The sequence below is a fragment of the Salmo trutta genome, chromosome 10, assembly GCF_901001165.1.
Source record: "Salmo trutta chromosome 10, fSalTru1.1, whole genome shotgun sequence".
Lineage (NCBI taxonomy): Eukaryota > Metazoa > Chordata > Actinopteri > Salmoniformes > Salmonidae > Salmo > Salmo trutta.
This window is the reverse complement of record NC_042966.1, coordinates 42193131-42209596: the sequence shown is the minus strand read 5'-3', so window position 1 is coordinate 42209596 and position 16466 is coordinate 42193131. Positions and strand designations below refer to the sequence as shown.

The window sequence follows — 16466 nt, the reverse complement described above, 5'->3', positions numbered from 1 at the left end:
TACTACAAAGACAAAACGATCTGTACTACAAAGTTAAAAGGATCTGTACTACAAAGACAAAAAGATCTGTACTACAAAGACAAAACGATCTGTACTACAAAGTTAAAACGATCTGTACTACAAAGACAAAACGATCTATACTACAAAGTTAAAATGATCTGTGCTACAAAGTTAAAAGGATCTGTACTACAAAGTTAAAAGGATCTGTACTACAAAGTTAAAAGGATCTGTACTACAAAGTTAAAACGATCTGTACTACAAAGTTAAAACGATTTGTACTACAAAGTTAAAAGGATCTGTACTACAAAGTTAAAAGGATCTGTACTACAAAGTTAAAAGGATCTGTACTACAAAGTTAAAAGGATCTGTACTACAAAGTTAAAAGGATCTGTACTACAAAGACAAAACGATCTGTACTACAAAGTTAAAACGATCTGTACTACAAAGTTAAAACGATCTGTATTACAAAGTTAAAACGATCTGTACTACAAAGACAAAACGATCTATACTACAAAGTTAAAAGGATCTGTACTACAAAGTTAAAACGATCTGTACTACAAAGTTAAAAGGATCTGTACTACAAAGTTAAAACGATCTGTACTACCAAGACAAAACGATCTGTACTACAAAGACAAAACGATCTATACTACAAAGTTAAAACGATCTGTACTACAAAGACAAAACGATCTGTACTACAAAGACAAAACGATCTGTACTACAAAGACAAAACGATCTGTACTACAAAGACAAAACGATCTGTACTACAAAGACAAAACGATCTGTACTACAAAGACAAAACTATCTGTACTACAAAGACAAAACGATCTGTACTACAAAGTTAAAATGATCTGTGCTACAAAGTTAAAACAATCTGTACTACAAAGACAAAACGATCTATACTACAAAGACAAAACGATCTATACTACAAAGTTAAAACGATCTGTACTACAAAGTTAAAACGATCTGTACTACAAAGACAAAACGATCTGTACTACAAAGACAAAACGATCTATACTACAAAGACAAAACGATATGTACTACAAAGTTAAAAGGATCTGTACTACAAAGTTAAAACGATCTGTACTACAAAGACAAAACGATCTGTACTACAAAGACAAAACGATCTATACTACAAAGTTAAAACGATCTGTACTACAAAGACAAAACGATCTGTACTACAAAGACAAAACGATCTGTACTACAAAGACAAAACGATCTGTACTACAAAGACAAAACGATCTGTACTACAAAGACAAAACGATCTGTACTACAAAGTTAAAATGATCTGTGCTACAAAGTTAAAACGATCTGTACTACAAAGACAAAACGATCTGTACTACAAAGTTAAAACGATCTGTACTACAAAGACAAAACGATCTGTACTACAAAGACAAAACGATCTGTACTACAAAGACAAAACGATCTGTACTACAAAGTTAAAATGATCTGTGCTACAAAGTTAAAACGATCTGTACTACAAAGACAAAACGATCTGTACTACAAAGTTAAAACGATCTGTACTACAAAGACAAAACGATCTGTACTACAAAGACAAAACGATCTGTACTACAAAGACAAAACGATCTGTACTACAAAGACAAAACGATCTGTACTACAAAGTTAAAACGATCTGTACTACAAAACCAAGCCTCTATGTGGTTGTTTATTCTGTATTTACACACGTTCCTTCTTCCGTCCCCCTCCTCCAGTCGCCACAGTAGAAACAGAATGTCTGATGGCATTAATGATGAGGCATTCTCCAAAACACCAAACCAAAGCTCTGTGTTCAAACCATTGTTGTCTATTTACACACGAATTCCTGCATTCTCCCCCTCCACCTCTTTCTCCCTCCGCCACACCCTCTCCCTCCCTGACCCCTTTCCCTCTACCCCTCTCCCACCCCCCTCTCCCTCCTTGACCCTGACCTCTCTACTCCCTCCCTCTACCCCTCTCTCCTACCCCCCCTCTCCCTCCCTCTCCACCCCTCTCTCTCCCTCCTCCACCTCTTTCTCCTACCCCCCTCTTTCTCCCTGACCCTTTTCCCCTCTCTCCTTCCCCCTCTCTTCTACCCCCCTGTCCCTCACTCTCCACCCCTCTGTCTCTCCCTCCCTCTACCCCTCTCTCCTACCCCCCTCTCCACCCCTCTCTCTCCCTCCTCCACCTCTTTCTCCTACCCCCCCTCTTTCTCCCTGACCCTTTTCCCCTCTCTCCTTCCCCCTCTCTCCTACCTCCCTGTCCCTCTCTCTCTACCTCCCCCTCTCCAGTCGCCTTCCGGATCTATGACATGGACAAGGATGGTTACATCTCCAACGGGGAGCTCTTCCAGGTGCTGAAGATGATGGTAGGAAACAACCTGAAGGACACACAGCTGCAGCAGATCGTGGACAAGACCATCATCAACGCAGACAAGGACGGGGACGGCAGAATATCCTTCGAAGAGTTCTGCTTAGTAAGTCTGAGGTCTTTGATGTCCGGGGAACTGTGGTGGAGCGGTTAAACAAAATCTCGGACATTTTTTCGAAAGTTCCCCAGGTTTTTCCAAAATTCTGGTTGGAGGATTCCTGGTATCTGGAAGGAACAAGCAGGGATAGAGCATGAGGAAATGTTCCAGAACTGTGCAACCCTATTCGGGGGTTGTTCTGGAGGGTTGCTATGGAGGGTTGCTATGGTTGCACCTAAAGAGATTGCTGCCCCAATGTATATAGAGACATTGAACACTGGTCACTTCAATGTTTACATACTATTTTACCCACTTCATATGTAAATACTGTATTCTAGTCATGGCTCATCCTTTTTTTACAGGGCCTTCAGAAAGTATTCAGATCCCTTGATTTATTCCACATTTTGTTACGTTACAGCCTTATTCTAAAATAGATTAAATAAATAAAAATCCTCAGCAATCTACAGACAAACACCCCATAATGGCAAAATGAAAACAGATTTGTAGACATGTTTGCTAATTTATATTAAAAAAACTAAAACAGAAATATCTTATTTACATAAGTATTCAGACGCTTTGCTATGAGACTCAACACTGAGCTCAGGTGTATCCTGTTTCCATTGATCATCCTTGAGATGTTTCTACAACTTGATTGGAGTCCACCTGTGGTAAATTCAATAGATTGGACATGATTTGGAAAGGCACACACCTGTCTATATAAGGTCCCATAGTTGACAGTGCATTTCAGAGCAAAAACGAAGAGTTCAAAGAAATTGTCTGTAGAGCTCCGAGACAGGATTGTGTCGAGGCACAGATCTGGGGAAGGGTACCAAAACATTTCTGCAGCATTGAAGGTCCCCAATAACACAGTGGCCTCGATTTTTCTTAAATGGAAGAAGTTTGTAACCACCAAGACTCTTCCTAGAGCTGGCCGCCCGGCCAAACTGAGCAATCAGGGGAGAAGGGCCTTGGTCAGGGAGGTGACCAGGAACCCGATGGTCACTCTGACAGAGCCCCAGAGTTCCTCTGTGGAGATGGGAGAACCTTCCAGAAGGACAACCATCTCTGCAGCATTCCACCAATCAGAGCTTTATGGTAGAGTGACCAGACAGAAGCCACTCCTCAGTAAAAGGCACATGTGACAGCCCGCTTGGAGTTTGACAAAAGGCATCTAAAGATTCTCAGACCATGAGAAACAAGATTCTCTTGTCTGATGAAACCAAGATTGAACTCTTTAGCCCTACCATCCCTAAAGGCGAAGGTTCACCTTCCAACGAACCTAAGCACAGCCATGACAACGCACGAGTGGCTTCGGGAAAAGTCTCTGAATGTCCTTTAGTGTCCCAGCCAGAGCCTGGACTCGAACCTGATCGAACATCTCTGGAGAGACCTGAAAATGGCTGTGCAGCAACGCTCCCCATCCAACCTGACAGAGCTTGAGAGTATCTGCAGAGAAGAATGGGAGAAACTCCCCAAATACAGGTATGCCAAGCTTGTAGCATCATACCCAGGAAGACTTGAGGCTGTAATCGCTGCCAAAGGCGCTTCAACCATGTACTGAGTAAAGGGTCTGAATACTTATGTAATTGTGATATTTTTTATAAATGAGCAAAAATGTGTAAAAACCTGTTTTTGCTTTGTCATTATGGGGTATTGTGTGTAGATTGACGAGGGGGAAAAACGTATTTAGTGTAACATTAGAAATGCTATGTATAGAGATGACATGACTCGAGCCAGTTTCTATCTGAAAATTCTGTATTCTGTTTCACTCTGGCATGTTTCTCTAAAGCCTTCAACTAAAATGCTCTGTCCTTGTGAGTATTATTTTTGGTTTGAGCTGGTTGAACCATGGTTAGAATTGGTTTGAGCTGGTTGGACCATGGTTAGAATTGGTTTGAGCTGGTTGGACCATGGTTAGAATTGGTTTGAGCTGGTTGGACCATGGTTAGAATTGGTTTGAGCTGGTTGAACCATGGTTAGATTTGGTTTGAGCTGGTTGGACCATGGTTAGAATTGGTTTGAGCTGGTTGGACCATGGTTAGAATTGGTTTGAGCTGGTTGGACCATGGTTAGAATTGGTTTGAGCTGGTTGGACCATGGTTAGAATTGGTTTGAGCTGGTTGAACCATGGTTAGAATTGGTTTGAGCTGGTTGAACCATGGTTTGAGCTGGTTGGACCATGGTTAGAATTGGTTTGAGCTGGTTGGACCATGGTTAGAATTGGTTTGAGCTGGTTGAACCATGGTTAGAATTGGTTTGAGCTGGTTGGACCATGGTTAGAATTGGTTTGAGCTGGTTGGACCATGGTTAGAATTGGTTTGAGCTGGTTGAACCATGGTTAGAATTGGTTTGAGCTGGTTGAACCATGGTTAGAATTGGTTTGAGCTGGTTGGACCATGGTTAGAATTGGTTTGAGCTGGACCAGGTTGTTGTGGAGGGATTGTGTGGCTTCATTTGAAGAGACTCATTCATAAAAATAGCTGAGAGTGCAGGACAGTATTAAAGAACAAGACAAGGGGTTAACAGCATACAGTAGTTATACTAGTATTGAGTTGTCTATCTTAGGTAGAACCATGTTGCATGATTTTGAAGTTCACAAATGTAGCCAATAGCATTAAGAATCAATCTGTTCCAACCTGCTTTTGGAATTAGAATTGGAATTAGAATTGGAATTAGAATCGGAATTAGAACTAGAATAATAATTCTAACTCTACTTGTGTTCCTCCTCTCTTCTCCTAGGTGGTAGGTGGCCTTGACATACACAAAAAGATGGTGGTGGACGTGTGAGCCCGTCCCCCCGCTTCTCTCCCCTCCCCTCGCTTTCTTCTCCGTCTGTCTCTGAAGAGCTGCTCAAGACATCTGACAAACGCTCTCTGTGTATTTCAATGGAAGTATTCTCTCTCTCTCTCCTTGAAGCCACTTTTTTTCTTAAGAAACCACGAGCCTCATGAAGCCAACTTTTAAGTGTTATTGAACTCCGATCCTCTCAATAACCCGAAGAGAGACAGATATTCTTGTTTGTAAAGAGCATCCCAGTTCAATGGAGGAGGGAGGGGGAGAAAGGTTTGCTTGTTTATATTTAGTTCATTTTTTTCTTTATTTTATTTTTTGAATATTTATTTTTGTTCTGGTCTCTTTTTTTTTATATATATACACAAATACACATGTATATCTTATAATGGCTCTCTCGTGGTTAAATGTGTCATTATCTGAGGTGTAACATTACATTTAAGTCATTTAGCAGACGCTCTTATCCAGAGCGACTTACAAATTGGTGCATTCACCTTATGATATCCACATTAAATAATATACTTGATTTCAGTTACAATTGAAAAAAGTAGGGTGTGAAGTGCCAACGAGGACATATCCAGAAAGCAGATGATATTGTTATTATTAACCATCCAGCATCGCTGACAGTGATGGATGACTAGTCTGTGATAAGTCAAGCACTCGCTACATCATCACATGATGGTTAGATGCACAGTTTATTTTTTTTTCCATTTGACTCTTGAGCAAGTTGTGATTAGATCAGTTAAACTTCCAATCACATGAAACGTACAATAAATACAATGTTATTATTGTAACACGAGTGATAGAATGTTCTATTTATAGTTACTTATATTGTTGGAAATTATTATTCTGTTTCTTGTCAGACTTTCTGAAGAGAGGAAAACAAAAACAACCGAAATGTCAAGTAGAGATAAATACCAAGAAAGTGGTTTTGTCATTTATTGACTTTGATTACGTTTTTTACGTTGAACAGTCTGTATCGGTCCACATAACAGTCCCTCAATGCAAAGTAACAGGTAGCCTGGCAGTTAGAGGGTAGCCAGAAACCAGAGGGTTGCCACTTTGAATTCCCGAGGTCTGATGGGAAAAATCGGATGGGAAGGAAGTGAGCAGGCAACGAGATGGTTGCAGGTATCAAAATCCTAGATGCCATTGCCTGCCGTTGGGACCTTGAGCAAGGCACTTAACCCCCGTACAACAACCGCTCCACGGGCTCGTTGGCATGGCAGTCCCTTTGCTCCAACCTGTGTTTGTGTCTTTCAGAGGCTTTTGGAATAGTCACGTTTCAGTTACACCTTGAATAAAGTGGCCTGGAGCGCATCTATGTATATCTATTGTATTACATTTTGAACTGAAGTTTTGGAGGAATATGCTGAACCTATGACATCGAGATGAAAAATGATCGACGTAGATTATAAATGGCAGTGTGTGTTATTGAGATAAACGTGTGTAAGGGGATAATCAACGAGAGGCTATGAGCTCCATGGGAAATAAAGCACGACGCGCTAACGGAGGGAAACTAACCTTCCACTGAGTCATTTATTTTCCAGAGAACCTGAGTTGATTATTCCTTTTATACCACGGCTAATAATTTAACACATTTGCCGCTAGAAATGTGTTCATTTGCAAAGTAGCTAGAAAGTTGTCACGGTAACCAAACAAAAAGAGACTCGCTAGTTTAGTTAACCAAACCATCAATCCAAGCTTGCTATGATGAAAATCTAATTCAACGATGCCGTTTTCAATTCCATTGGTATTCTACCGTGCTGATATACTGTGCGTTATTGGGAAATAATCCACGCTCTAGAATGCCCTTCAAGCCAATCAGAAACGAGTATCCAACAACGCCATGGTATAAATAATGTTAAGGCATCATATTGAGACTCACCTGTAGGCCGCATTGTTAGTTTTCTAACAATATACACTGAGTGTACAAAACATTAAGAACACCCTGCTAATATTGAGTTGCACCCCCCACCACCCTTTGCCCTCAAAACAGCCTCAATTCGTCCGGGCTTGGATTCAACAAGGTGTCGAAAGCGTTCCACAGGGGTGCTGAGATGCAGTACATTAGACCGCTGAAGGAGATTTAATAAGTGACTTCAATAAGGGAATCATATCTTTCACCTGGATTCACCTGGTCAGCTATTGTCATGGATAGAGTAGGTGTTCCTAATGTTTTGTCCACTCAGTGTATACTAGATTAGGTCAATGTTTGTTTAGTTAGATGTCAAAGCCCTGCTGAGTAGTGCTGTTAAACTACAGAGTTCTTTCTAATGTAGCAACGGAGTTATTCGACATGTTGGCGTAATCAATGTGCAAATGGGATGGAGTACATTTTGTTGTTTGTACATTTCAAAAACGTATCTTCTTTCACCACTTTTTATCCAATCACGAACGCCTCATCGTTCCTCTCTCTCTCTGTGGTATTCAAAGCAGGGAGATTAACACACGTATTACCAAACTACCGTATTTAAGGGGAGGTGGGCATCCCTGGCAAAAATAATAACAAAATGGTGTGTCAGGTTGGCTTTGAGTGACCTGATAGGTGGGTTTGGTTTGAGTGACCTGATAGGTGGGTTTGGTTTGAGTGACCTGATTACCTGGTTTGGACACCAGTGATTTGGTGTCGGGTTGGCTTTGAGTGACCTGATTTCCTGGTTTGGTTTGAGTGACCTGATTACCTGGTTTGGACACCAGTGATTTGGTGTCGGGTTGGCTTTGAGTGACCTGATAGGTGGGTTTGGACACCAGTGATTTGGTGTCGGATTGGCTTTGAGTGACCTGATTTCCTGGTTTGGACACCAGTGATTTGGTGTCGGGTTGGCTTTGAGTGACCTGATTTCCTGGTTTGGACACCAATGATTTGGTGTCGGATTGGCTTTGAGTGACCTGATAGGTGGGTTTGGACACCAGTGATTTGGTGTCGGATTGGCTTTGAGTGACCTGATTTCCTGGTTTGGACACCAGTGATTTGGTGTCGGGTTGGCTTTGAGTGACCTGATTTCCTGGTTTGGACACCAATGATTTGGTGTCGGATTGGCTTTGAGTGACCTGATTTCCTGGTTTGGTTTGAGTGACCTGATTACCTGGTTTGGACACCAGTGATTTGGTGTCGGATTGGCTTTGAGTGACCTGATAGGTGGGTTTGGACACCAGTGATTTGGTGTCAGGTTAGCTTTGAGTGACCTGATTTCCTGGTTTGGACACCAATGATTTTTAGTGAGAAACATTGAGTTGGAGAGTCATTGGATGTGTATCAAATGACACCCTATTCCCTATGTAGTGCACTACTTTAGACCAGAGCCCTATTCCCTATGTAGTGCACTACTTTAGACCAGAGCCCTATTCCCTATGTAGTGCACTACTTTAGACCAGGGCTCATAGGACTCTGGTCATAAGGCCTCCCGTTTGCTTGCGGGATTTTGGTTGTGCATGTAGATAATCCATTTGAAATAATCCTCTTGTTAACACATGAATGGTGATGTTAGTAATTATGATATTTAATCATCCACTTGGGGTACAATATGGATGTTGCCAAACGTTGGTAAATGTACACATTATGAGCAGTAATCCAAAACTATTTAAGTGTGTTTAGTATTTTCCTCCCGAATCAACGACATGATTGTTCTTTTTCCCAGTTAAAAAGGTCATTTCCTATGTCAACTGCTAAACACTGTACTCTGCTTTCACAGGGAGATACGATGTTTTTGGTTTTGTATATACATATTTATTAAATGCAGTTCCAGCTTTCTGTTCTGTCGTCCTTATAGTTCAGACCGCTCCTTAGTTTTAGAACTGCTACTTTTTCTATTTTCTTTGAAGGAGACTAGTTTTTTTAGTTTTTTTTTAGTATGTGGAAACTGAAAATGGTTTAAGTTTGAGATTTCTTTTTCCCCTTTCTCTGCATGCTGCATCTGATGCTGTGGGACTGTTGGAAACGTGATACTGTATGACAATAACAAATAAATCCACTTTGAAACATTGTGAGTATTGGCTTTGTGTGATCACTTTATTCCCTGGTGAGTAGTGGGGGGGGGGGGGGGGGTCTGTTTCCCTGGTGAGTAGTGGGGGGGGTTCTGTTTCCCTGGTGAGTAGTGGGGGGGTTCTGTTTCCCTGGTGAGTAGTGGGGGGGGGGGGGGGTTCTGTTTCCCTGGTGAGTAGTGGGGGGGGTTCTGTTTCCCTGGTGAGTAGTGGGGGGGTTCTGTTTCCCTGGTGAGTAGTGGGGGGGGTTCTGTTTCCCTGGTGAGTAGTGGGGGGGGGGGGGGGTTCTGTTTCCCTGGTGAGTAGTGGGGGGGGGTTCTGTTTCCCTGGTGAGTAGTGGGGGGGGTTCTGTTTCCCTGGTGAGTAGTGGGGGGGTTCTGTTTCCCTGGTGAGTAGTGGGGGGGGTTCTGTTTCCCTGGTGAGTAGTGGGGGGGGGGTCTGTTTCCCTGGTGAGTAGTGGGGGGGTTCTGTTTCCCTGGTGAGTAGTGGGGGGGTTCTGTTTCCCTGGTGAGTAGTGGGGGGGGGGGGGGGGGGTTCTGTTTCCCTGGTGAGTAGTGGGGGGGGTTCTGTTTCCCTGGTGAGTAGTGGGGGGGTTCTGTTTCCCTGGTGAGTAGTGGGGGGGGGTTCTGTTTCCCTGGTGGGGGGGGGGGGGGGTTCTGTTTCCCTGGTGAGTAGTGGGGGGGGTTCTGTTTCCCTGGTGAGTAGTGGGGGGGTTCTGTTTCCCTGGTGAGTAGTGGGGGGGGGGGGGGGGTCTGTTTCCCTGGTGAGTAGTGGGGGGGGGTTCTGTTTCCCTGGTGAGTAGTGGGGGGGGTTCTGTTTCCCTGGTGAGTAGTGGGGGGGGGTTCTGTTTCCCTGGTGAGTAGTGGGGGGGGTTCTGTTTCCCTGGTGAGTAGTGGGGGGGTTCTGTTTCCCTGGTGAGTAGTGGGGGGGGGGTTCTGTTTCCCTGGTGAGTAGTGGGGGGGGGTTCTGTTTCCCTGGTGAGTAGTGGGGGGGTTCTGTTTCCCTGGTGAGTAGTGGGGGGGGTTCTGTTTCCCTGGTGAGTAGTGGGGGGGTTCTGTTTCCCTGGTGAGTAGTGGGGGGGGGGGGGTTCTGTTTCCCTGGTGAGTAGTGGGGGGGGGGGTTCTGTTTCCCTGGTGAGTAGTGGGGGGGGTTCTGTTTCCCTGGTGAGTAGTGGGGGGGTTCTGTTTCCCTGGTGAGTAGTGGGGGGGTTCTGTTTCCCTGGTGAGTAGTGGGGGGGGGGGGTTCTGTTTCCCTGGTGAGTAGTGGGGGGGGTTCTGTTTCCCTGGTGAGTAGTGGGGGGGTTCTGTTTCCCTGGTGAGTAGGGGGGGGGGTTCTGTTTCCCTGGTGAGTAGTGGGGGGGTTCTGTTTCCCTGGTGAGTAGTGGGGGGGTTCTGTTTCCTTGGTGAGTAGTGGGGGGGTCTGTTTCCCTGGTGAGTAGTGGGGGGGGTCTGTTTCCCTGGTGAGTAGTGGGGGGGATTCTGTTTTCCCTGGTGAGTAGCGGGGACGGTCTGTTTCCCTGGTGAGTAGCGGGGGGGTTCCGGGTAGGGGGGGTTCTGTTTCCCTGGTGAGTAGTGGGGGGGGTTCTGTTTCCCTGGTGAGTAGTGGGGGGAGGTTCTGTTTCCTGATGAGTAGTGGGGGGGTTCTGTTTCCATGGTGAGTAGTGGGGGGGGTCTGTTTCCCTGGTGAGTAGTGGGGGCGGGGGGGTCTGTTTCCCTGGTGAGTAGGGGGGGGGCTCTGTTTCCCTGGTGAGTAGTGGGGGGGGTTCTGTTTCCCTGGTGAGTAGTGGGGGGGGTTCTGTTTCCCTGGTGAGTAGTGGGGGGAGTGGCTTCTGTTTCCCTGGTGAGTAGTGGGGGGGGTTCTGTTTCCCTGGTGAGTAGTGGGGGGGGGGTTCTGTTTCCCTGGTGAGTAGTGGGGGGGGGGTTCTGTTTCCCTGGTGAGTAGTGGGGGGGGTTCGTTTCCCCTGGTGAGTAGTGGAGGGGTACTGTTTCCCTGGTGAGTAGTGGGGGGGGGGTCTGTTTCCCTGGTGAGTAGTGGGGGGGTCTGTTTCCCTGGTGAGTAGTGGGGGGGGGTCTGTTTCCCTGGTGAGTAGTGGGGGGGGTCTGTTTCCTGGTGAGTAGTGGGGGGGTCTGTTTCCTGGTGAGTAGTGGGGGGGTCTGTTTCCTGGTGAGTAGGGGGGGGTTCTGTTTCCCTGGTGAGTAGTGGGGGGGTTTGTTTCCTGGTGAGTAGTGGGGGGGGGGGTTCTGTTTCACCTGGTGAGTAGTGGGGGGGGGGGGTTCTGTTTCCTGGTGAGTAGTGGGGGGAGGGGGGTTCTGTTTCCTGGTGAGTAGTGGGGGGGTTCTGTTTCCCTTGTGAGTAGTGGGGGGGTTCTGTTTCCCTGGTGAGTAGTGGGGGGGTCTGTTTCCCTGGTGAGTAGTGGGGGGGGTTCTGTTTCCCTGGTGAGTAGTGGGGGGGGGTTCTGTTTCCCTGGTGAGTAGTGGGGGGGTTCTGTTTCCCTGGTGAGTAGTTGGGGGGGTTCTGTTTCCCTGGTGAGTAGTTGGGGGGGTTCTGTTTCCTGGTGAGTAGTGGGGGGGGGGGGTTCTGTTTCCCTGGTGAGTAGTGGGGGGGGGGTTCTGTTTCCCTGGTGAGTAGTGGGGGGGGTTCTGTTTCCTGGTGGAGTAGTGGGGGGGGGGGTGGTTCTGTTTCCATGGTGAGTAGTGGGGGGAGGGGGTTCTGTTTCCCGGTGAGTAGTGGGGGGGGGGCTCTGTTTCCCCTGGTGAGTAGTGGGGGGGTTCTGTTTCCCTGGTGAGTAGGGGGGGGGGTTCTGTTTCCCTGGTGAGTAGTGGGGGGAGTGGCTTCTGTTTCCCTGGTGAGTAGTGGGGGGGGTTCTGTTTCCCTGGTGAGTAGTGGGGGGGGGGGTTCTGTTTCCCCTGGTGAGTAGTGGGGGGGGGTTCTGTTTTCCCTGGTGAGTAGTGGGGGGGGTTCTGTTTCCCTGGTGAGTAGTGGGGGGGTTCTGTTTCCCTGGTGAGTAGTGGGGGGGTACTGTTTCCCTGGTGAGTAGTGGGGGGGGTCTGTTTCCCTGGTGAGTAGTGGGGGGGTCTGTTTCCCTGGTGAGTAGTGGGGGGGGTCTGTTTCCCTGGTGAGTAGTGGGGGGGGTCTGTTTCCCTGGTGAGTAGTGGGGGGGTCTGTTTCCCTGGTGAGTAGTGGGGGGGTCTGTTTCCCTGGTGAGTAGTGGGGGGGTCTGTTTCCCTGGTGAGTAGTGGGGGGGTTCTGTTTCCCTGGTGAGTAGTGGGGGGGGGGTTCTGTTTCCCTGGTGAGTAGTGGGGGGAGGGGGTTCTGTTTCCCTGGTGAGTAGTGGGGGGAGGGGGTTCTGTTTCCCTGGTGAGTAGTGGGGGGGTTCTGTTTCCCTGGTGAGTAGTGGGGGGGTTCTGTTTCCCTGGTGAGTAGTGGGGGGGTTCTGTTCCCTGGTGAGTAGTGGGGGGGTTCTGTTTCCCTGGTGAGTAGTGGGGGGGTTCTGTTTCCCTGGTGAGTAGTGGGGGGGTTCTGTTTCCCTGGTGAGTAGTTGGGGGGGTTCTGTTTCCCTGGTGAGTAGTTGGGGGGGGTTCTGTTTCCCTGGTGAGTAGTGGGGGGGGGGTTCTGTTTCCCTGGTGAGTAGTGGGAGGGGGTTTCTGTTTCCCTGGTGAGTAGTGGGGGGGGGTTCTGTTTCCCTGGTGAGTAGTGGGGGGGGTTTCTGTTTCCCTGGTGAGTAGTGGGGGGGGGGGTTCTGTTTCCCTGGTGAGTAGTGGGGGGGGGGTTCTGTTTCCCTGGTGAGTAGTGGGGGGGGTTCTGTTTCCCTGGTGAGTAGTGGGGGGGGGGGGTTCTGTTTCCCTGGTGAGTAGTGGGGGGAGGGGGTTATGTTTCCCTGGTGAGTAGTGGGGGGAGGGGGTTCTGTTTCTCTGGTGAGTAGTGGGGGGGGTTCTGTTTCCCTGGTGAGTAGTGGGGGGTTCTGTTTCCCTGGTGAGTAGTGGGGGGGTCTGTTTCCCTGGTGAGTAGTGGGGGGGTTCTGTTTCCCTGGTGAGTAGTGGGGGGGTTCTGTTTCCCTGGTGAGTAGTGGGGGGGTTCTGTTTCCCTGGTGAGTAGTGGGGGGGTTCTGTTCCCTGGTGAGTAGTGGGGGGGGGGTTCTGTTTCCCTGGTGAGTAGTTGGGGGGGTTCTGTTTCCCTGGTGAGTAGTGGGGGGGGGGGTTCTGTTTCCCTGGTGAGTAGTGGGAGGGGGTTCTGTTTCCCTGGTGAGTAGTGGGGGGGGTTCTGTTTCCCTGGTGAGTAGTGGGGGGGGGGGGTTCTGTTTCCCTGGTGAGTAGTGGGGGGGAGTTCTGTTTCCCTGGTGAGTAGTGGGGGGGTTCTGTTTCCCTGGTGAGTAGTGGGGGGGGTCTGTTTCCCTGGTGAGTAGTGGGGGCGGGGGGGTCTGTTTCCCTGGTGAGTAGTGGGGGGGGTACTGTTTCCCTAGTGAGTAGTGGGGGGGGGTTCTGTTTCCCTGGTGAGTAGTGGGGGGGGGTTCTGTTTCCCTGGTGAGTAGTGGGGGGGGGGTCTGTTTCCCTGGTGAGTAGTGGGGGGGGGTCTGTTTCCCTGGTGAGTAGTGGGGGGGGGGTCTGTTTCCCTGGTGAGTAGTGGGGGGGGGGTCTGTTTCCCTGGTGAGTAGTGGGGGGAGGGGGTTCTGTTTCCCTGGTGAGTAGTGGGGGGAGGGGGTTCTGTTTCCCTGGTGAGTAGTGAGGGGGGGGGGTTCTGTTTCCCTGGTGAGTAGTGGGGGGGGTTCTGTTTCCCTGGTGAGTAGTGGGGGGGGTCTGTTTCCCTGGTGAGTAGTGGGGGGGGTTCTGTTTTCCTGGTGAGTAGTGGGGGGGTTCTGTTTCCCTGGTGAGTAGTGGGGGGGTTCTGTTTCCCTGGTGAGTAGTGGGGGGGGGGGTCTGTTTCCCTGGTGAGTAGTGGGGGGGTTCTGTTTCCCTGGTGAGTAGTGGGGGGGTTCTGTTTCCCTGGTGAGTAGTGGGGGGGGGTTCTGTTTCCCTGGTGAGTAGTGGGGGGGGTTCTGTTTCCCTGGTGAGTAGTGGGGGGGGGTTCTGTTTCCCTGGTGAGTAGTGGGGGGGGGGTTCTGTTTCCCTGGTGAGTAGTGGGGGGGGTCTGTTTCCCTGGTGAGTAGTGGGGGGGGTCTGTTTCCCTGGTGAGTAGTGGGGGGGGTCTGTTTCCCTGGTGAGTAGTGGGGGGGTCTGTTTCCCTGGTGAGTAGTGGGGGGGGTCTGTTTCCCTGGTGAGTAGTGGGGGGGGGGGTCTGTTTCCCTGGTGAGTAGTGGTGACCCTGTGGACAGCAAACCTTGATAATCAGGTAGTTGTTTTTTTACCTCGACGTCAGACATTTTGTTTTGCCTGGATAAGTTATGATGTAGTGTTTCATGCTCTTTCTGTAATCTACAAGGGCCCATTTTTCCCCGCCTTTCAACACACTGAGTATGTTTACATGCACAGTAATACTTTGATATTAAACTGATTATGACAGTAATCATTATGACAGCTTATGCAATATTCATGTGAACACCTTACTGTGCGTATCTTAATCGGCGTGAGGTCATAATCGGAGTAGGCATACGACGATTTAAAAACACCTGGTTTTCTGAGCAATCTTTCTAATTATTAGGACATGTAAACACCTTTATCGGCGTTCCAGCGGTGTATTTGATCTGTGCGTGCGCCTAAAAGCTTTCATATGTTCGAACTCAGAATCAAATGTGCTTCCCAAAAATAACATGGTTGCTGTGGTAGAATTGTAACGGCTGTCGTAGAGAGGGGACCAAAGCGCAGCGTGTTGAGTGCTCATGATGAACATTTATTTTAACTCAAAAACACTAAAAGACAAAATAACAACGAGACAGCCAACAGTTCTGTCAGGTAACAGATAACTAAACAGAAAATAACTACCCACAAACACGGGTAGAAAAACCCCTACTTAAGTATGATCTCCAATTAGAGACAACGAGGACCAGCTGCCTCTAATTGGAGATCATCCCCCCCAAAAAAACATAGAAATAAAAAACTAGAACTAAACATAGATATAGAAAACATAGAAAAACACAAAACACCCCCTGTCACGCCCTGACCTACTCTAGCATAGAAAATAACATCTTACTATGGTCAGGACGTGACAAGAATGGTTGTTTTGATTGCCGATTTATCAGAGTGCCATCAGGTAGGCTGATTTCAGATGTGTCCATGTAAACAGGATTATTAGGGAAATCGTCCTTCTTGCAAAGCATGTAAACGTTTTAATCAAACTATTATATTCATCTGACTATCCACAATAATCGCATTGTGTGTATGTAACCGTACTCACTGAGACCCAATATTTTAAAATATTACATGTATACTTAAATATACTACAAATTAATAGAATATACTTCAAATATGAGATATACTAGAAAAGTACATCTTTAAGTATACTATACTATCATTTCACCTCAATACACTTATGAAGTGTACTTTAAATGAGTGTTTTTTTTCAGTATTTTAATTATTACTATATGTTCACTGTAATTACACTTCAACAAACTCTGATGCTAACAGTAACGCAGCGCTAGGAGCTGAAGGTAGTTCTACGGAGGTGATGGCTCGGCTGTCCACTCCATCCTGTACCTGTCTGGCAGGTGTGCCACGTGAGGTTGGACAGGAAGTATATCAATATGAACAAGCTAGTGGCCACTTCGTTGGAGGGGAAATTCCACGTCATTGACATGAGGACCCAGCACCCTACCAAGGGCTTCGACTCCGTTTCACGAAAAAGGTAATTAGCCGAATTGAAAGGGTAGATGGAACTTGGCTGCTGTCGACGGAAAACGTGTCAAAAAGTTATTTTTCATCCTCCAGTGGTGGTGAGTCCGTTGTGGAGACGGGGGGGAGAGAAGGTCAGTTGGGTGTTTTCACAGCTGGATTTGTTTGGCGGCCATGTTTGTTTAACACGCTCGTGGCCGTGAAGCTGCCTGCCAAAGATCACGCCGAGCCGGTGGAGAGGAAGAGTGTGGCTTTTTTCAATCATGCCCCCGTGAAATAAAAAAAACACAACTTTTTTCCCTACATTAGTGCACTACTTTGGAGCCTTATGGGCCCTGATCAAAATTTGTACACCAGCTGGATGAGGGGACTCTTTTCTTTGCTCAGCTCTTGGCATTGCAGGGCTTGGTAATGATATGAGAGGGGGTCACTGTATTTTAGATGTTTCCAAAACTTAATTGCTCTTTTTTGAGTTTTTATTATTAGTGGAT

General features: G+C 47.3%; 1 protein-coding gene across 3 annotated transcripts in view; it reads left to right on the top strand.

The window, feature by feature from the left end:
* Positions 1-9220, top strand: part of LOC115201738 (calcineurin subunit B type 1) — a 55878-nt gene extending 46658 nt beyond the window's left edge. The window contains exons 5-7 of one of the 3 annotated variants that reach the window (XR_003879801.1): positions 2265-2449; positions 5180-7778; positions 7968-9220. Coding sequence is in view for 1 of the 3 variants with exons in the window: in XM_029765598.1 (XP_029621458.1) it covers positions 2265-2449; positions 5180-5227 (233 nt within the window). In the remaining 2 variants the exon portion in view is untranslated. Of the gene's footprint in view, positions 1-2264; positions 2450-5179 lie in introns of all 3 variants that reach the window. The other 2 variants (XR_003879800.1, XM_029765598.1) reach the window with 2 other exon arrangements.
* The last annotated feature ends 7246 nt before the right edge of the window (positions 9221-16466 follow it).